The 22,227-nt window shown below is 38.4% G+C and overlaps 1 protein-coding gene across 2 annotated transcripts in view; it reads left to right on the forward strand.

The window, feature by feature from the left end:
- Positions 1–22,045, forward strand: part of SEC23A (SEC23 homolog A, COPII coat complex component) — a 34,128-nt gene extending 12,083 nt beyond the window's left edge. Inside the window, exons 7-19 of one of the 2 annotated variants that reach the window (XM_083348836.1) lie at positions 2,580–2,738; positions 3,202–3,317; positions 4,663–4,786; positions 5,868–5,948; positions 8,780–8,869; positions 9,824–9,930; positions 11,191–11,344; positions 13,227–13,304; positions 14,161–14,322; positions 15,394–15,480; positions 17,399–17,554; positions 18,184–18,249; positions 18,601–22,045. In XM_083348836.1, coding sequence (XP_083204962.1) covers positions 2,580–2,738; positions 3,202–3,317; positions 4,663–4,786; positions 5,868–5,948; positions 8,780–8,869; positions 9,824–9,930; positions 11,191–11,344; positions 13,227–13,304; positions 14,161–14,322; positions 15,394–15,480; positions 17,399–17,554; positions 18,184–18,249; positions 18,601–18,654 — 1,434 coding nt within the window. In that variant the 3' untranslated portion in view covers positions 18,655–22,045. The remainder of the gene's footprint in view (positions 1–2,579; positions 2,739–3,201; positions 3,318–4,662; positions 4,787–5,867; positions 5,949–8,779; positions 8,870–9,823; positions 9,931–11,190; positions 11,345–13,226; positions 13,305–14,160; positions 14,323–15,393; positions 15,481–17,398; positions 17,555–18,183; positions 18,250–18,600) is intronic. The other variant, XM_083348835.1, reaches the window with a different exon arrangement.
- The last annotated feature ends 182 nt before the right edge of the window (positions 22,046–22,227 follow it).

Consider the following 22,227-nt stretch of genomic DNA (forward strand, 5'->3'; position numbering starts at 1 on the left):
GGCGCCTCCCCAAACGTCCCCAAACCTCGGCAGGTCTCCGTTCCTGTTTGGGGAGGTTTGGGCGCCTCCCCAAACGTCCCCAAACCTCGGCAGGTCTCCGTTCCTGTTTGGGGAGGTTTGGGCGCCCAAACCTCCCCAAACAGGAACGGAGACCTGCCGAGGTTTGGGGAGGTTTGGGGAGGCGCCCAAACCTCCCCAAACAGGAACGGAGACCTGCCGAGGTTTGGGGAGGTTTGGGGAGGCGCCCAAACCTCCCCAAAGGTCGGCAGGTCTGCGCGGAGGAACGGAGACCTGCCGAGGTTTGGGGAGGTTTGGGGAGGCGCCCAAACCTCCCCAAACAGGAACGGAGACCTGCCGAGGTTTGGGGAGGTTTGGGGAGGCGCCCAAACCTCCCCAAACAGGAACGGAGACCTGCCGAGGTTTGGGGAGGTTTGGGCGCCTCCCCAAACCTCCCCAAACCTCGGCAGGTCTCCGTTCCACCGCGCAGACCTGCCGACCTTTGGGGAGGTTTGGGCGCCTCCCCAAACGTCCCCAAACCTCGGCAGGTCTCCGTTCCTGTTTGGGGAGGTTTGGGCGCCTCCCCAAACGTCCCCAAACCTCGGCAGGTCTCCGTTCCTGTTTGGGGAGGTTTGGGCGCCTCCCCAAACCTCCCCAAACCTCCCCAAACCTCGGCAGGTCTCCGTTCCTCCGCGCAGACCTGCCAAGGTTTGGGGAGGTTTGGGGAGGCGCCCAAACCTCCCCAAAGGTCGGCAGGAAGAACGGAGACCTGCCGAGGTTTGGGGAGGTTTGGGGAGGCGCCCAAACCTCCCCAAAGGTCGGCAGGTCTGCGCGGAGGAACGGAGACCTGCCGAGGTTTGGGGACGTTTGGGGAGGCGCCCAAACCTCCCCAAACAGGAACGGAGACCTGCCGAGGTTTGGGGACGTTTGGGGAGGCGCCCAAACCTCCCCAAAGGTCGGCAGGTCTGCGCGGAGGAACGGAGACCTGCCGAGGTTTGGGGAGGTTTGGGGAGGCGCCCAAACCTCCCCAAACAGGAACGGAGACCTGCCCAGGTTTGGGGACGTTTGGGGAGGCGCCCAAACCTCCCCAAACAGGAACGGAGACCTGCCGAGGTTTGGGGACGTTTGGGGAGGCGCCCAAACCTCCCCAAAGGTCGGCAGGTCTGCGTGGAGGAACGGAGACCTGCCGAGGTTTGGGGACGTTTGGGGAGGCGCCCAAACCTCCCCAAACAGGAACGGAGACCTGCCGAGGTTTGGGGACGTTTGGGGAGGCGCCCAAACCTCCCCAAACAGGAACGGAGACCTGCCGAGGTTTGGGGAGGTTTGGGGAGGCGCCCAAACCTCCCCAAACAGGAACGGAGACCTGCCGAGGTTTGGGGAGGTTTGGGCGCCTCCCCAAACCTCCCCAAACCTCGGCAGGTCTCCGTTCCACCGCGCAGACCTGCCGACCTTTGGGGAGGTTTGGGCGCCTCCCCAAACGTCCCCAAACCTCGGCAGGTCTCCGTTCCTGTTTGGGGAGGTTTGGGCGCCTCCCCAAACCTCCCCAAACCTCGGCAGGTCTCCGTTCCTGTTTGGGGAGGTTTGGGCGCCTACCCAAACCTCCCCAAACCTCCCCAAACCTCGGCAGGTCTCCGTTCCTCCGCGCAGACCTGCCGAGGTTTGGGGAGGTTTGGGGAGGCGCCCAAACCTCCCCAAAGGTCGGCAGGAAGAACGGAGACCTGCCGAGGTTTGGGGAGGTTTGGGGAGGCGCCCAAACCTCCCCAAAGGTCGGCAGGTCTGCGCGGAGGAACGGAGACCTGCCGAGGTTTGGGGACGTTTGGGGAGGCGCCCAAACCTCCCCAAACAGGAACGGAGACCTGCCGAGGTTTGGGGAGGTTTGGGGAGGCGCCCAAACCTCCCCAAACAGGAACGGAGACCTGCCGAGGTTTGGGGACGTTTGGGGAGGCGCCCAAACCTCCCCAAAGGTCGGCAGGTCTGCGCGGAGGAACGGAGACCTGCCGAGGTTTGGGGACGTTTGGGGAGGCGCCCAAACCTCCCCAAACAGGAACGGAGACCTGCCGAGGTTTGGGGAGGTTTGGGGAGGCGCCCAAACCTCCCCAAAGGTCGGCAGGTCTGCGCGGAGGAACGGAGACCTGCCGAGGTTTGGGGAGGTTTGGGGAGGCGCCCAAACCTCCCCAAAGGTCGGCAGGAGGAACGGAGACCTGCCCAGGTTTGGGGAGGCGCCCAAACCTCCCCAAAGGTCGGCAGGAGGAACGGAGACCTGCCGACGAGCCGACGAGCCGCGGCCACACAGGGTATTCCTGTGTATTCAGGCTTGCAAAATGGCGGATCGAGCCTCTGCTGGCGGCAGAGGCTTGCAGAACGGCGGATCGGCTTATACTCGAGTCAATAACTTTTTCCAGTTTTTGGGGGTGAAATTGGGGGTCTTGGCTTATACTCGAGTCGGCTTATACTCAAGTATATACGGTAATTAAATAATTGATACTGCAGTTTCTTTAGAACATGAATAAACAGTTCTAAATATCAATGGAATGGCTTCAGGAAGCTCATTTGTTTCTTGATTTGTATTTATTATCCTGTAGTGTACTTTCCCTAATACTGGTGCTCACATAATGATGTTTATTAGTGGACCAGCTACCCAGGGGCCTGGGATGGTTGTGGGAGATGAACTTAAGGTCCCTATAAGATCTTGGCACGACATTGAAAAAGATAATGCCAAATATGTTAAGAAAGGTACTAAGGTAAGAGACTCTATAAATGTTACTTTCCATTTATGTTATCTAAGAAGTGTGTTTGATACATCCCAAAATGACCTACTCTTTAGATTATACATATTTTCCAGAATTAAAGTCCTCAAATGTTTACAGTCTTTCTAAAAATATTCTTGGGAAACATTCTGACAGTTATAGGCTTTAGATGGTTTACTAAAAAAATACCAATGGATAGTATATCAATTTAAATTAAAATATATTTCATGAGCTGTGTTTGTATAACATGCTTAATATATACAATTTTGAATATTTTGTTGACATTGTTTATCTTACATAATCGGGGAAAGAAATACAGTAAGTCAATACTATAAAAATATACTGAGAAGGATTAAAAGGGTGTACAGCATCTTCATCTTTTTGTCATAGAGTTGAGTACCTTGTGTTAAAATATGGCTATAGAAACTTATGTAATTGGAATAATATTTTTGTATAGCATTTTGAAGCTCTTGCAAATCGTGCTGCAACAACAGGTCATGTTATTGATATCTATGCTTGCGCATTGGATCAGACGGGTCTTTTGGAGATGAAATGTTGTCCTAACTACACAGGGTAGGTAATATATGAAAGTATATATGTAGGAATAATATAATTTACTGAAGAAATATTATTTCAATAAACTGTTAAAGAAAAGCATTCACTATATGTGCCAAATGGACTTACATCTATGAGCGTATGTAGTTAGCATACAAGCCAAAACTTTTGATGCTTCTGAATAGATCCATAATTTTTGTCCCATATATCGTAAAGTATGTGTATCATTTAATTCTGGAGCCTGTGCTCACATTGCTAAATAGGACCCATGGATAATGTGTGACTTACGACCAAAATTGGGACTGTCTACCCATCTCTTCCCCTCAGTCAATGCTTTGGGCGGACATCGAATTTCGATCACATGACCGCAGGGGCACTGCGACGACTGTCCATTTGTTTAGCGCCTTCATAGCTTTGAATGGTCACTGAATGAATGGTTGTAAGTTCAGTGCTTTCGGCAGCTGTTCTTCAAATGAGTCCTGCTTGGTGAATTTTATTTCTTCACTAGACAAGCCCTTGGGCCAGAAGTCCCCAACATTTGAGGACCAGGGACCGGTTCCGTGGAGAGAGGATTTTCTGCGGACTGGAGGGGGCATGGTTTCATGTACTGCCTGCATCCTGCGGATGGGGCTTTGCTTGTTTGCGTGGCCCGGTGCCAGTCTGTGGACCAGGGGTTGGGGACCCGTGCCTTGGGGCATTGCTTCAGAGATGCTTCCTTATCAGATTCCTCAGTTCCTTTAGCAACAGTAGAGGTTCTAATATTTCTTAAAAATTATTAAAAATTCAGGGAGGTACAGTATTCAGAGATGAATTTGCCTTGAAAGTCTACGTTGAACTGTACAGCAACATCAGGAGTTCACCACAGGAAATGGTTTATGACATTTTGTAGTATATAATTCCATATTATGAACAATTTTTAAAACATTGTCAAATTTTAATTTTATGGACGTCATGACTCATGGATTTTGAAAGCATTTTGTAATTTAGCTATTCTGTAACTTGAGATACCTTGCTCAAAATCAGTTACCCTATGATGCACTTTTTCACCCCTTTAAATATTATGGGAATCAGAGTTTTTATAGTATATAGATTTTGGATGTTCTTGAATAAATTGTATATTACAAATCAGTATACATAAAGTAAAATGACAGATGCCACATAATTTGTTTATGTGTGATGACACTTTTAAACATTACATTCATAAATATGAAAAATTGTAAAGAAATATGAGAGGACAGAGGTTTTTCCAGATGCAGATATGTGCAGTTGTGGTAGGAGACCAGGTTCTGAAATTAATAAATGACAATGTAACTGTTCTTTAGGACTATCCATATCTGTGTCTTACTTTTTTATCTTCATGTAGAGGTTACATGTTAATGGGAGACTCTTTCAATACATCTTTGTTCAAACAAACATTTCAGCGGGTGTTTACAAAAGATGTACAAGGGCAGTTCAAAATGGGATTTGGAGGTACCTTAGAAATCAAGGTAAGGAATGACATTTACTATAAAAAATAAGGTTCTGGTCTTCTTATCCCATAAAATTTTACTGTGCACTCAGAGCTAAACAGACTTTTGTGGAAAGGGAGTACTTTATTTCACTGTGAAAATAAACTGTTTAAATTGAATAGCCTCTTTTCACAATGAAGTCAAACACTGACTGATGTCTTTGGATTAAAGACGCAAAGTAAACTTTTAACTGTGCAGCTGTAATACTGCACTCATTGTTTGGCTAAACTCTATTAATTTTATTTCTTACTACCCCACAAAATAAATTGCTAAATATATTTTATGTTCCTGTGCAGTTACAGCAAACTCTCTAGTGCATGGGAGTATAATGATAAATAGGATATTTAGATTACATTCACATGATGTACTGAATATTTAATAGAAACTTTTCTCGCTGTGAGCATTTTTCCCCGACTGCCATTTCAAAAGTTGAGGAGTAATATATGAAATCAAAGTACTATTATATGGTTACCCATATTTTGCTGGAGTAATGAAATGCTGCTTGAGAAATAAAATAATATTGAAAAGAGACAGTAGATTAAGAAGTAAATGCAGATTTTTCAAGTTCTGGATTCCCAGTTTAAAAATATCCTGGTGAGCCAGTACCACTGAGAATTCTATAACAACTGGCCTCTATGTATCAGTAGTTATGATTTGATATAATGCTGAATTGGGAAATTAGAAGGCTTCAAAGGACAATAGAAATACTCTAATTCAAATTCCTCCTCCTAGAGATCACCTAACCTCTATATCTATCACTCCTCTAAAGGAAAATAAATATTTTAAATTTAAAGAAAACTTGAGTAATTTGATATAATATGAGAAAGTCGTGCATAAACACCAACAAACCTTTAATGCAAAATATATATTTTGAGAAAGAAACATGATTTGTTCAGCAAAATCATAGATGCTACTTTTCAGAGATTGACTGGTTCTATTCCAAATTTATTCTAGATAGAACAGTTACTTAGTTTCACTTTTACAGGCTATGGTAAAATTACTAAATTGAATTTTAACCCACTTTTTAATATTATTCTCTTTTACTTTGAAATCTATATAGACTTCAAGAGAAATAAAAGTATCTGGAGCAATTGGACCCTGTATATCTCTCAATTCAAAGAGCCCTTGTGTATCAGAAAATGTAAGTTATCTAAAATGAAAATCAGGTATCTCAAATCTACACCATTGCTCTTTTTAACATATGAAATACAATAGAAATTTTATACTTTGTCAAATATCCTAAATAATTATTTTGTTACTTAGATACATGATTGATTATACGCCATCAAGTCAGTGTCAGTTCTTAGTGACCACATAAATTTTATCCTGGAGGAACTCTTCTCAATCTGGTCCTTCATCTCTTCCAATGATGCAGTCACTGCCATAGTAACTGAGTCCATCCACCTTACTACTGGTCCTCTTTTCTTTACACTTTTCCCAGCATTAAAGATTTCTCCAAGGATGGTCTTCACATAATGTGTCTGATAATTTGAACTGGCATTTGTATCTTGAGCAAGAATGCTGTGTTTATTTGTTTGATGGTTCATTTTTTTCATTTTCTTGGCTATTCATGGTATTCTAAGAAGTCATCTCCAACACCAAAGTTTCAAAATATCAATACTCTTTCTATGCTGCTTCTTCACAGTCCAGCTTTCGCTTCTATAATGTTACAGAATATGACATCTGAATATCTTTTCTTTCATTGCTACTCATATTTCTTGATTGCTGGTTACTGTTGCTAGTTGATCCTAAAAGGTAGAAGCTATCCAGCATTTCAATATCTACATTGCCAATTCTAAGGCCGGTTGCTATACTTTTTGCCATTAGGTTGGTGTTTAATCTTATTCCCACTGCTTTCATTACTAGTCCTTGGGGATCATTTGCATTTTCAACTATCAGACTAGTATCATCAGAATAGCACAGGCTATTGATTTTCTTCCTTTGATTTTAAAAAACATTGATATCTTCTTCCAAACAAGCTTTCCCCAATATGTATTCCACATGTAGGAAGAGTATGACAGTTTGGGGAACTAGTTGAGGTGCTGGCCTAGAAATTAGGAAACTGTGAGTTTTAGGCATCTCTTAGTCATGAAAGCCAGGTAGGTGTCTTTTGAGTCAATCATTCCCTCAGCCCAACTCACCTCGCAGGATTGCTGTTGAGGATAAATAAGAGGCAGGAGTATTAGGTGTGTTCATAGTCATATACAGTATATGTAAAATAGCAGGATAAATATATAACAATAATAGAATGCACAGTCTTGCTTCACTCTTTTGCCATCCTGCAGCCAATCTGTTTCACCAAGTTCTGTCTGTACACTACTGTGGCTTCCTAAGCTGTGGATAGGATTTTTGCATGAGGACAGTGAGATGTTCTGGAAAAGCCTTTTAATTGTCTGCATAAAATTGTCCTTTCCCTTTTTTGTGGTAGCTTTCATATCCTCAAAATCTCTTCAGAAATGGTGGAAAGCTCCAATCTTCTAGAGCAAATTCTGAGGTACCTAGGAAGCTATGGGTAAAAAGAAAACAAATGGTCTTCCCATGTGACTTTGGATTCCATCTACTATTATTTCCATCTACTATCATCTATTGTAATTTTTAATATATACTTTTAAAACAAAAATTTGACTCGTCTTAAATTTTAGGCAACAATAGCAATAGCACTTAGACTTATATATTACTTCACAGTGCTTTACGGCTCTCTAAGTGGTTTACAGAGTCATCAGAATATTGCCCCCAACAATCTGGGTCCTCATTTTACTGACCTTGGAAGGATGGAAGGCTGAGTCAACCTTGATCCAGTGAGAATCAAACTGCTGGTAGTCAGCAGAATTAGCCTGCAATACTGCACTCCAACCACTTGCATCATCATGACTCTTAATTTCAAAAACGGATATTTTTTTAATTGCATTCTGCTTTCTCTTACTTAACAGAGTCATTGGGAGTTGGTTGGTGTATACACCGTCATCATTCACTAGATTCTTTTTTTAATATAGATTAGCCTGAGTGGTATCCAAAGGTGTGATTCAAATTTTCTCTTTTCTTCTCCTGGCCTCCCTGTGTCCTCCAAATCCACCATAGAGGATTATGGAATCCTCTGGAGCTGATTTGGTGGACAAATAGTGGAAGGCAAGAAGAGAAACACTGGTGAAACATTGGATTTATTCTTTGATTAAGGATTCATGTACACTGCATCATGAAATACAACTGCAGGAATTAGTCCAGGCAATTATCAGGAATCAAAACTGACTCCAAGGCGCACACACAGACACAGACTTTATTTCATATCACACATATGTTACATTAGCAACATTCTTATGAAGCTGTTAGAGGTAAGGTATATAAAGTCTGGGCTCATTTACTTTACCCCTTATGCTGTTTTTCTGGTTACTACCACTGAAATAGCTTTTGTATAACTGTTCAGGGCATTTGTAACTTCATTATTACAGAACTTACTGTTTTGTTTATTTTTTGTATCTGTGCAAGGAACACCTTGCTAAGTATTAGCATAGATACTCTGTTGTTTTCTCATTGGCCACAAGGTGGCATTTGTTGCTTCCATTTTAAGATATTCCATCATGTATCTGAAGTAGACTTTAGTCTCTCAAAATGTTTTTTAAATATAGAATGAGTTAAGCCTTCGAAAACTTTTATTCGTTTTAGATAGGGCATTATTAGAGTTCTAGAAATAATGATTCTGTGGGTTTTACTTCAAGGGAAACATGCACTAGTTATGGAATCTGTAGGGAGGAAATTCTAAAAAAAATAGTCTCTATTTGCTTTTTATTTTTTTCTTCTAAATGATTAGTTAGTAGTTGCTGATTTGTGTTATTTAGGGTATCATGAAAAAAAGTCTCGTAAGGTGGCTGTATCAAAGAAGAGGTGTTTTAATGTAATACATCTAAAATCACTAAGTTTTACTAGTACGTAGCAGATTGTATTATTACTACAAATTCATTTGCAATCTCCTTACAGGAAATAGGAACAGGGGGTACTTGTCAATGGAAGATTTGTGGACTTAATCACACTACAACTTTAGCTTTGTATTTTGAGGTGGTTAATCAGGTAAGAGAAAAGTAGCTGAATATGCTTTATTGAGAATAACAGGGTTGTGAAAAGGGAATTATTGTAGTTTTACAATTAAGTGTTTCTACAAAGATATTCTTACTATTTTTTTAATGAAAATAGACTAATGGCTAGCCTTGATTGGCTTTGGTTAATATTATTTAAATATGGATATTAATGAAAATGAAATCTAGTAACATTTTATTTTTTAAAAATATATTTTCTTGATTTTTTTAACATAATCGCCTTAATATTTGGTAAAGAAAGAAAATGAAACAAAGCTACTATGTGGACTATAGAATTATAGAAACTAATTGTTATTGATTTTTTTAAAATATAAACCCTAGCAAAATTTTAGAGAAGGTGGCCTGTGGTAATCTATGAGCTGAATTTCTAAATTACATCTTTCAGTGCTTTATAAAAAAGTATTGCTTTATTGACAATTATTTTTAAAAGAAGAATCAATACATCACTAGAAACACTAAGTAATTATGCTATGTGGTATATGACTAATTAAACTTAGTTCGCTGTTATTTGCATCTTCAAATAAGGCTGGTCAAACTGGCAATTACTATATAACAGTTTGCAGAGAAGGAGAGCAGCAGTTGCTTTGTTTTCTGCCTTGATCCTATTCTGCTACTTCCATCAATTATAGTTTCCTATTTGTAAAATATATTTTAGAAATAATAGATTAAAGTTATTTTAATCAGAGCAGAATCACAACATAAAATTAGACTGTGGAGAAAATATGGATAAAGTTGCTTTGTTTGACCATCAAAGATGAAGAAAAACAAATTCTATGTATGTTCTTCATATATATATCAGTAAAATTTACTGATTTGTTAATTTAGCTAGCTTTTGGCAGATAATTTTTGGAATGGGTTGGGTAATACAGTTATCTCAAGTTTCTTATTGTCTTTGCGATTCACTCTACCTTTTCCCTTGTCAAAACAGCACAATGCTCCAATTCCTCAAGGTGGACGGGGTGCAATTCAGTTTGTGACTCAATATCAACATTCAAGCGGACAAAAACGTATTAGAGTAACCACTATTGCCAGAAAGTAAGCATTAATTTTTGATATAGCATTCCAGATATCTGAATGATATGTATATTAGTTAATGGGGAAGTGATGCTTTGATAGACAAGTTGAAATCTTGCATCTAGGTTGCAATATTAAACCATTTATATGCTTGAGAAGTTAGTTTTTTTATAGAACAGAGTTTGTTGGGGGCGGGAGAGAGAGCGAGAGCGCAAACACATTGTAAAACAATTGTTCAGAATTCATTTTGAATCAGACAGCTATACAAATTGGTTAGCAAAAGACAAATCTACAAGATTGGGGTATACGAGCTCTCTGTATAGAGTTATACAAATTAGAATGTTCATGTGATTGTAGCACCAAAACATTTGCTTAGATAGTGAGGTTAATGAGCTAGCATTTAACTATGATATAATCAGGTAGGACTACAAAGCAATAGCAGTTTTATAAAGACAGTATTTCATGAATATAATTTCCTTCTAGAGAGTTCTTGTTATGGTTTTTATCAAAGTATACCTCATTCCTCTTAAGTCTACCTCCTGGAATCTTTTCCTAGTTTATCAGCATTCTTTGACTTTGCAAATGTTGTGGTTTTGCTGTTTATTTTTCTCTGGAAAACTATATTTGGAGAGGAGTATAATATATTTATCTACCCTAATGTCATATTTTCTCCTTCAATATACATTTGTGGATTGTTTTTAATTATAAAAGAGTAGAATTCAAATTTCATAAAACAAATGTGTTTCTGCTGAAATTGTAAAGCTTGATAGCATGATATTTAAAATTGCAACATTTTGCTTGCAGTACAGGTCTAATATGCATTTGGAATCCTGCCAAACTGCCCATGTTAATTTGGAAGGGCTTTTCCTACATTGGATTTTAACTTGTCTTATTTTGGTGGGTAATACTTAGAACTATCAATATTGATCATGTAATAGACATAAATAATAAATACTGGGTATTATGTAGAAAGAAGGTGGATAAGGAATTAAAAAACCTGAATTACTTTTTTTGTGCAAAAATATACTTTAGGATAAAAGTCCTATGTTTTACTGGGACAAGTTTTGTTGCTAGTACAGTATGCAATAATCCACAACTGGTACCACTTTCTTCTGGGAAGTATTAATTGCTGGTTGTTCTGCAAAGAATGCTTTGCTCCATTGTTCAAAATAAATATGAAGAAAAGTTCAAATTGGTTCAAGGCACAAAATTATAAAATGCTCTTTCTGCTGCTATTTGGCTAAAGTTGTGATAAAATAGTTCTTTTTTTTCATTTTGCAGCTGGGCAGATGCTCAGACACAGATTCAGAACATTGCAGCTTCTTTTGACCAGGAAGCAGCTGCTATTCTTATGGCAAGATTAGCAGTCTACAGGGCTGAGACTGAAGAAGGACCAGATGTGCTTAGGTGGTTGGACAGACAGCTTATCAGATTGGTAAGGCACTCAAAATGTTTGAGAAACTGTTTCCTTTCAAGGGTGAGGCCTCTTCGGAGATGTTTCTCCTGAGCTTACACTTAGGAGAAGAGTTATTGTTCCATATTTGTTTCTCAACTGTTTGTTTTCATTCTTGTAGATGGAAAAGAACAATTAACATCCTATGTTTAAATATTTATTTATTTATTTATTATTGGGACTTATATACCGCCCTATCTCCCGAAGGACTCAGGGCGGCTAACAACAATAACGTACAATAAGTACAGAAGTTGAAATAAAAATTAAAATTAAAGTCCCCTGTAGAATAAATAAAAATTAAAATAAATTAAAAATTAGAGTTAACAATTAAAAACATAATTAAAATCCCTGTCAGTCTAGGTCAGCCAGGTGGAAAAGGAGTGGGCACCATGGCAGTGATCTTGTCTGATTCATTATTGCTAACTACTTCAAAAATCTCTGTAGAAATCAGAGAATTGGTAGAGCTTCTTTTGGGCAGAGTAACCATTTGGAAAGCCTTTCTGAGTATTTATGGATAATAAAAGTTTTTAGCCCACTTTTAGTTGAATAAACAATTCCTGTAAGAGGAGTTTTCAGAGGTAAATATTGAGCTGGATCCAGATCTTCTGTCAGCAGAGGCTGGCTGCAGACACAGAGCATTTTTGCTCCTGAATTATCGGATAGGAGGTAGTTTTTATTATTCCTTTCTTACCCATAATCTATTTTAGGGCATGGAACCCCTTTAGAACACTATAGAACACTAATGGAGAATTAGCAGAAATCACCTCCCTCCTTTTCTTTGATTGCTGAATAAGAGATTTCTGCCTAGAGCTTTTCTTGGGCTATGGACAGAATGGTTTCTTTGCATTCAGTCTATTGAGATTAGGCTAGTGTATATGCTAATAATGCTAATAATATTTAATGATATGTAAATAGCAGTGTTTTGTTATTGTTAATCCTTTGCTCATTTGTATTTAAGCATGAAATAGTTCTCAAATAGTAAAATACCTTTTTAAGAACAAGTAGGTTCTGCACATACTAACAATCCAATTTAATATGCTATTTATAAAACAACAGTTGCATTAACAATGACTTTAAATAGCTCTTGTGAGTCCAGTGGATTATGATCCTAGTAAAGAAGTAGGTATTTTTGATCTAGCATGTCCAAACTGAGCCTCTCATTTTGGTCATTTGCCAGCAGAAAAATTCCCACACTATGAAGCAGCTTCTGAATTGGATCTTCTGTTAGCATCTGTTACTTATTTATAAGGAATATGCTGACTTCCACCTGCAATACTTTTTCCTAAAGTTGTGCTTTTTAATTTCTTTTAGAACTGATCATGTCCCTCTGCTAGGTCTGATGCAAATCCAGTGCTTTAAAAACATTTAAACCATAGTTTGGAACAATAAACACCTGAAAACCTGATCAGTGGGTGATGAAAAATATTAGGAAAATTGACGATTTTTAATCTGACATATTTTGTATAATGACATGTTAATGTAAGAAATATTTATTTGAAGGTGATTGCTACTTGTATAATTTTTATATTAACAGAGTTTCTCTTCAAATATGTAAATTGTCATAGTTTTTCTCAATTGCTGCATCATTCAAGTACCACTTTATTGTTTGGAAATCATAGTTGTATACATAATTGAGAGCAAAAAAGTACCATAAAAATAGAGAAACTGCTTAGAGGTATTCCTGACTATTAAAGCTGATGGAACTTTTGTCAATAATATGGATACAGAATAACTCAAGCCTTAGTACTTTTCTGAAATCTGGTTTTCAGACTTTTAGAGGAAAATATAGTACATATTATTTTACAACATAATAATATTAAAAATGCCATACTGAACAAATTGACTTTGTTTTTAAATTTTTCAGTGCCAGAAATTTGGAGAATATAATAAAGATGACCCAAATTCCTTCAGATTTTCAGAAACTTTCTCCCTTTACCCACAGGTGAGTAAGAATAAAGCATGATTAAAGTCTGACAAAAACATGTGAATGCAGAGTAGTGTATCTTATGACAGATTAGGAGTGAAATACAATAGATTCCTTGGAAAATTATTGTAACCTACATCTTGGAGATTTTGAGGCAAGCAAATCAGTTAATGGAAGTACCTGTCTCCAGTTCTCTGTAAAAATGTTAGAGATGAGGAAGGCAAGGATTTAAAAAAATGAGCAACCATGAGCAGTTCTAGAAGGGGCAAAACAGTAGGTTGCTTTCAGCTTTATGACATTTCAGTAAAACTGGGTGCTGCATATTTTGTGCAGGACTTTTTTTTTTGGTAATGGGATCTAAACCTCTGTGGAGAGGTTGCAGTTATTATAATAGAAATCAGAGTCTTAGCAATCAGACTGGAAAAGCAAAGCTGTTTTATTCTCCTAAAGCAGGGGTTTCAAACTGCCGGCCCACGGGTCAGTTGCATCATACGGAGGCCGCGCCCACCCCAGCTCCGGCAATGTAAAAAAAGTCGTGATACGTCACGACACATCATGTGACGTGGCAAGTTTGACACCTGTGTCCTAAAGAATATTACTTGCAACTTTTCAAGATTAAATTGATTGTATGATATTTTTGAAAACTGCTTGATTTCATCATGAACTAAAAGATTCATTACGTTTAAAAGTTTGAGTATAAGATCTACATACTGAGAAGTATTATATGCATTAATCTATACTGTAGCTGTTTCAAGAGGGGAATCCAAAAATATTTCTCATTCAGATAATGTTAGTGTGCTGATCTGAATTTGATGCACAATTAGCTTAAACATTTGCTATAACGGAGTTAAGTTGGACTTGTTTTCTTTTGCAGTTTATGTTCCATTTAAGAAGATCTCCTTTCTTACAAGTTTTCAATAACAGTCCTGATGAAAGTTCTTATTATCGCCATCACTTCATGCGTCAAGATCTGACTCAGTCACTCATAATGATCCAACCAATTCTTTATGCCTATTCTTTTAATGGACCTCCAGAGGTATAACACATAGGGAAAAAAATAGAAGAAAACAGATTTTGCTTCATCCTATTATTTTTTTGCATATGCTATTTTGAAATATATGTTAAGCAGACCAAATAGGTTCAGCATCAAAAATATGAAATAAAACAATTGAATATGTCTTAACTTGTCACAAAAAATGCTAGACTCAACAAGGATTGACAGCAGTTGAAAATGGAATCCTTTTTGTTTGGAATAGGGATTTCTAATTACTATCTTCTTCTTCCAAAACTTAATTTTGCGCAACGTAAAAGTGGGAAAATTCTTTACTGAAGATTGCTTTTTAACCATGTGCTAAATACCATCAGATTCAATACTTGCCTTGGCCTGGAATTGCTTTTGGATGCTGTTCCCAAAACTGCATAGAGGAACATATTGCTCCATGTTTTCTGAAGGGAAGATCGGGAATTGCCAGCAGGTAGTATTGGCTGGCAAAAACTAAAATTGCCCAGAGTTTCCTTGGAGTGGGATGGCATTTAAATGTAATACAGTAAATAAATAAGCTTCAGGATGAGAGTTCACTGCTTTTTCCATACACTTTTAAAATGACATTTTGTGTGTGTGTACTGCTCAAAAAAATAAAGGGAACACAAAATAAGATATCCTACTATTAAATACAGTACATTGTGTTGTTTAAGTGTTCCCTTTATTTTTTTGAGCAGTGTGTGTATATATGTGTACACACACACACACACACACACACACACACACACACACATACACACACACACACGAGAGGTATGGAAACCTGTATAATTATTTAATGCTAAACAATGTAAGTGAGGGTTAAATGTTGCTGTAAAACATACTGCCTAATGAATCAAGATATCAGGGAATCCTAAAACAAGGAATCATACACTTCATTGTTTATTATTATTATGTTTTATTATACATTTTTGAAACATGCTTGTAAGTCATGCTTAAGCTGTAATTAAACAAAATAAGAATACGTTATAAATATTATTTCTTAACTAATTGGCACAAAACTGTCTCTGAACCTTTTTGATGGTTTCGAGCATATTTAATGAATTGTGTTTCTCTTTATATTAGCCTGTTCTTTTAGACAGTAGCAGTATTCTGCCTGATCGCATACTTCTCATGGACACTTTTTTCCAAATTCTTATTTATCATGGTGAGGTAAGACGAAATCATTTTTGTTTTCATTACAAAAGTCTTTGAGTAGTAATTACAGCCAATATAAATGTTGCTATTTTTGAAATGGTACCGTATTTTCCGGCGTATAAGACGACCCGGCGTATAAGACGACCCCCTACTTTTAAGAAGTTTTTCAAGGTTTTTTGTCTTATACGCCGGAAAATACTTACATGCCCTGCCCTCCCTGTCCGTCGCAGAGGAGAAGGCCCGACTGGCCCCGCTGGCCCTCCCGCTTCTCCCACACTTCTGCCGGCCCCCGAGGCGCAGTGTTTCCTGGGCGGCAGGCAGCACTGGAGGGCAGCCGCCACCCCGCCATGGCCGGTGCCCCTCCTGCTTCCCCCCCAGGCCTTGAACTTCTCCCATTCAGTGCAGGGCAGGGCAGCTCCACCCGCAGTCTCTTTTTCATGTGCCGCTTCCCTCTCACCGTCAGCCGAGGCGCGCTCGGCCCGGGCTCCCGGTCCCTCTTCCCGGCCGGCTTCCTGCCCTGCCCCTCATGGAGCTGGACTGGGCGTGCAGCCTCTCGGTGTGGCTGCTTTTCCTGGGCAGCCTGGCGGTGCGGCTCCTGCGCTCAGACCTGTTGCTGAGCCGGCGCTGAGGGGCTGCTGGCCGTCCTGCCGCTGCCCCTCAGCGCCACGCTCATGGCGGCTGCCTGCTGGCTCGTCTCTGCCAGCACCGCCCGGCGGAAGCGCAGCATCAGACGGGAGCAGGACTTCCCTGCTGGCTCCCGTCCGACGCTCTTCCCTCTTGAGGCAGCTGCTGCCTCAAGAGGGAAGAGCGTCGGACGGGAGGCGGCTCTTCCCTCTTGAGACAGCATCCCCGAGGACTCCTTAGGAGCCGGGGAGCGATGCTGCCTCAAGAGGGAAGAGCGTCGGGCGGGAGCCGGCAGGGCAGTCCTGCACACGCGCGCACTCCCTGGCTGCTAAGGAGCAGCCGGGGAGTGCGCGTGTGTGCAGGACTGCCCTGCCGGCTCCCGCCAGACGCCACCCACTGATTTTCCGGCGTATAAGATGACTGGGCGTATAAGACGACCCCCCAACTTTTGAGGTGATTTTCATGGGTTAAAAAGTCATCTTATACGCTGGAAAATACGGTACTCAGTCTCTGAGAAAACTTTACCATATAATCTGGGGAAAAGGTAGATCTGAAATTAGCAATGGGCAGGTTCAGAGCCAGAAGTGATCTCTATTCACCTCTGTGTGGAAGGAACAGGTGGACACATATACTGTACAATATAATATTATAACACGTTCCATTAAATGGTTACATATGAAGATTCTTTTTTTGTCATTACTTTTCCCTTTCTTTGCACTTTTATCTTGGTTTTTGTCTGGTTCTTTTCTTTTTTTACTTTTTTTTACCTTTTACTTTTGATGTTAATTTTTATTCATTTTTAAATTTAATAAAAATCATATTAAAAGAGATTTTGACAACTGATAAAAAGTGCTATCTAGTATAGTTAGTAAAACTACTAGTAAGTTAGATATTTTTAAAAGTTTTGATCAATTTGAATTAACACATGGCACGCATGGAACTTAGTAGGTAATTTATGACATAAGCGTATTTAAGATACATGAATATTAAATAATTGTTGAGTTGTTATTAATAAAGATTGCGATACTAAAATTAATCAATAGATAATCTATTGTGGTATTATCCTCAATGTACTCTTTCAGTGTTTGTATTTGATTTGTAGTTGTTATTTACTTGTTTTAATCCTGTTGCCCAAGTTCCCTTAGAGTTGCCTTGTAATTGAGGCAGTATATGAATAATTGAATAACAACAACAACAACAATAATAGCAGAAATAATGTTAATTGATTTACCTTGATCTAGCAATCACATTATTAAATGATTTATATTAAATTTTCACTAAGCAGTTAATGTTGAATTATTGTCTCTAGACTATAGCTCAGTGGCGCAAATCAGGCTATCAGGATATGCCAGAATATGAAAACTTTCGTCATTTGCTCCAAGCTCCAGCTGATGATGCACAAGAAATTCTTCATTCAAGATTTCCAATGCCACGATATATTGATACTGAACATGGGGGTAGTCAAGTAAGTTACTTTGATTTCTACTTGGGGATTATCTGATAAATAAAAACCAGATTGTTTTGGTAAGCTTTATTTCATATAATTAAAGGGAGTATGATTCAATATGTATTATCCTGCATGTTGAGGTTGGGAGGGGCACTCTTTCGTATAATCAAAATATGCAAACAATAGACTTATTCTCAGTTGGGAACCACTTATAGAACACCCAGTAGATACTTTAATTTCTGTCATGCTTTCTCCAGTGAAGTAGTGGAATGATGTGAAACCTTTAATGTATTGAATTAGCACATTGTTGCTCAAAGATGTGCTATTTGGTTGTTAAAGAAAAACATCAGTGTTTGGGGGTGTGCAGCTCTTTTGATACACATTAGTACTTAAGAGTAGTATATTTATATACATAATAGGTAGAAAACTGTTAATACTAGTATGCATTGATCTTGTTTTTTTGATGCGCAAGGAATTATGTAGATGAGGGCACAATGTATCAAAAGACAGATTGTCAAAGTCTCATACAAATGCAAATGCTATGTGAAATGACCTTGTTATAGGAATCTTGACAGGTGTTCATGATGTGACTGAAACAATTTTAACTCTTATTTAATAAAATAATATTTTTCTTTATTTCTTTCAAGGCCCGTTTTCTACTTTCTAAAGTAAATCCATCTCAAACACATAATAATATGTATGCCTGGGGACAGGTGAGTTTTAGCATGATTAATCAAACTTAATAGATTAACTAAAATTATATTGTTTCCTGTATTAACTTTCTGAGCATTCTCTTCAAATTAAGGACTAAAGGTAGATACTAAGATGGAGTAGAAAATTAATTACTTATTAAATTAAGAAATTATTGTATTAGTTTTTTCTAGAATCACATACATTTCTGATAGAAAGTCTTCTTTGAGACTTTTTAAATAGGGCAAATCTTCAAAGTCCTTAAGGAAGTGTAAATTTTTAAAAACCTGCTTTTTTCATCATTTTAAGAATTTGATAAAACTATATTGCGTATATGTACTGAAAAATAGATCAGTAGTTTTATTGTACTACAGATTACTATTCTAGTAGATACAGAGGGTCAAAAACCTGACAGAGTCGTGAAATGAAAGTACAACGTGCTCATGAATTAAACTGCAAAGCAAATGTGAGGTCTGAATCCAAGATACACAGCATCTGTTTTCAAGTAATTTTCTATTCTTACATGTATTTTACAAAAGGCAAACTTACTACATTTTGAGACAATTATTTTGATGGGGAAACTAAATATAAAGTGTAAAGCATAACACCAGAAATTTCCAGCAACAGATGTCTGTACCACAGAGCACAAAAGATGTCCATTCATTGATGGCAAACTGGTTAAGTTTAAGGGAATGGAACCCTGAGGCTAAAACGCATTCTTAGAAATAAGGATGTTGCTGTAAATTAATGTTTGTTTTGCACGATGCTCGGCTCACAATATTTTTAAATCTATAAAAAATGACCAGGAGGAGCAGCATTCCTGACAGTGACATATGTTTGAAGGAAGAGTAGTTGCACATAGGCAGCCCAACTGGGGACTCCCATTTTTCACAGCTTCTTTGGATTCCTTATAATAAATTTATGTGACACAAAAGGCTTTCTTATTTATGAGAAAATGTACATAACTGCCCATCTACTAAAAAGAACACTGAGTGGTGAACAGAATAAAAACACATTACATTAAAAACCACAATTTAAAACAATAAACCAGTTAAGGTCCGAGTAAAACTTGTATCCACTCACCCTATACCAGCTCTGTCAACATCCTGGCTCCTATGCCTGGGGAAAAAGCCAGATACGCACTGCTTTGCTGAAGGCCAACAAGGCCAGGACTGTCTGTATCTCTGGGGGGAGGCTACTGTATATCATAAGGCAGGCAACCTGACGGAGAAGGCTGCTAACATCTTCCATTCTGCAATAGGAATCTGGAGCACCAATTCTTACAGATGATGTCAGTCTGCAAGTCTTCATGGATCATTTGAAGAAACTAGCTGTATCAAGTGCTGCTTGAAAAAATGTGGAATTCAGACACAATGACAAGTTGAAACATTTTCACTTTATTATTCTTTGTATGTAATTGTAAAACTGAATGCCCAAGCTGCCTAACTACATCCTACAACAATGTAATTTTCAAGAGAGTGTTTATTATCAAAGACCTAAGAACATAGTTTTAAAAAATAAATTAAATAAGAATATTGGGAGAAGACTTTTAGGTTGCCTTAGTCCATTGATACCAGCTTTTTAAAAATACTCTAATGGTGGAAAGTATCATTCTGGTTTGCACTGCAAAAATATGGCATAATCATGCTTATTCCTTTTCAGTAGCAGAACAAAGAAATTGATAAAATACTACAAATCCAACTTGGTAATATCTGAAAATATTTATTTTCTCTATTTAGCTATACATGGATGTTTTAGTAGTTTTGTTTTTTCATTCTTTGGTAGATAAATTGTTTCTAAATGAAGAAACCAAGCAAACAGAGATTGAAAAAAAATGTTATCCAGTTGTTATCCAGATCTTACATTTTGAGAGTCTTCTAGTGTTCTGTATCAATCTTGCTACAATTATTCAAACTCTCTAAATCTGAGTTGGTTCAAGAAATGCAAATTAATATCCAAATGTCTTTGCAGGAGAATACAGAAATTGTACTATAAATAAAAAAACGTTATCTGTTTCCCAAATATACTTTTTTGTTATGATCATGTAACAGTATAAATTTGTGTGGTTTTGTGCAATGTTCTCTTTCTGTTTTGCTATTAAATTATATAGGTAGCAATTCTTTTCAAAACAGTATTATACACTACACACCATGATTATTACAAATCTGATAATATTTAACTGTTTTTTTTAGAAAATCTATATTTACACACATATAAATATCTTTAATAAAGTTTTTCCATTTGAATATAGATTGGCTTGTTGAAACTATTTCTATACTTGATAAATGACTTGATAAAGGAACAAAGATATTTTTAAATATAGATACCAAGACATATCCTGTGGCCTTGCAAGCTATATTATAATGCATGAGCTCCTTGGCTCTCAAAAGAAATTGAGCCTGAGGAGGAGTTTGACAATACATTTCAAGAAACAATCTCCTTAGCAACCTTGACTTAAGCATCCTTCATTTTAACTCTAGCAGAAAGAGGGCATTTGTAGTTTGTTTGTGAAAGGACGACTTTGCTTGATGCTTTCTCATTTTAGTTGATCCTACAAGAACTGTTATTTGAGATGAATACCTGTGAGGACTCCTATTTAACATTTCGGAAAGGTCATTTGGGAAGCAGGGTCAGGTATTAGCCATAAGCAGATGATCTATCTCAATTCATGATTGATCAAACAAGGTTCTGTCCTGGTGCCTGGAGGTTTTTAGAGTTTGGAACAGGTGGAACAGACTCAGACTGAATGTCTATGGGTTTAATAAGCTTCTGTTTCCAGGGATTTTCCAAAATTAATTACTGATGGGATTCTACTATCTTGAACAGAATTTGTATATAATTTGGTGTTCTGGATTATCTGCTCTTGCTTAGTAAGCAAATGGCAACTGTGCCAGGGGGCCTTTGCTCAGTTACGTTTGACATTCCAATTATGCCCTCTAGATTGGGAAATCTGTTTATGCCTTAATCATCTTGTTTGGACTAATGTATTCTTGATGATCATCTGGGAGCTACAGCTGGTCTAAAATAAAGCTGTACAATGAGTAATGGGAATGTGTCATTTTGCTACATCTCTATTTTACAAGCTGCACTGGCTACTAATTGGTTTTCAGATGTAATTCAAGATGTTGATTGTCATTTATAAAACCCTTCATAGCTTGGGCCTTATGTACCTAAGAGAATCCCTTTTCTGTTTGTTTCTGCTTATCTGGTAAGATCCCACAGGGCCAGCATGCTCCAGATCCCATGAGCAAAGCAGTGCCATTTTACAGCTCCCCAGAGACATGGTTGCTCCTGAAGTCTGCATGGCTCAAACTCAGTTGCCCTTTAGACCCTTGAAAACCGGGCTTTTTACCTAGTCCTGAAGCAGGATTTTGTGACTTAAATGGTGATAATTATGTGCTGTATCATTTGTATTGGTTTTCCCCACTTCAGATGTTTATTATCTCCTTCCAACTGGAATTTTTTGGTGTGTGGATTTTAATACAGTTACATTGCTTTATGCTGCCTAGAGATTAATAATAATAATAATAATAATAATAATAATAATAATAATAATAATAATAATAATAATTAATAATAATAATAATAAAGTTGGAAGGGACCTTGAAGGTCATCTAGTCCAACCCCCTGCTCAGGCAGGAAACCCTATACATTTTGGACAAATGGCTGACCAGTCTGTTCTTAAAAACTTCTAGTGTTGGAGCATTCACAGTTTCTGGAGGCAGGTTGTTCCACTGGTTAATTGTTCTAACTGTCAGGAAGTTGTTTCAGTGATTGAGGCAGCTAATATTGTTTAAATAAACAGTTTGGTAAACTCTTTCCCTTGAGTCCAAATCAATTAAAACCAATTAAAATGCACAACTGTGGGTTGTTCTAGTGCTTACATCACTTCTGTTTATTAAGGTTGTGCAAAACTTTTAAAAGAGGTGCTTTATTCTGTGGCTTTACTAAAAGTTTTGTTTGGGTAACAGACCTAGAGAGTACAAAGTACTGGGGGCTTC

This window comes from Vipera ursinii, assembly GCF_947247035.1.
Source record: "Vipera ursinii genome assembly, chromosome: 1".
NCBI lineage: Eukaryota > Metazoa > Chordata > Lepidosauria > Squamata > Viperidae > Vipera > Vipera ursinii.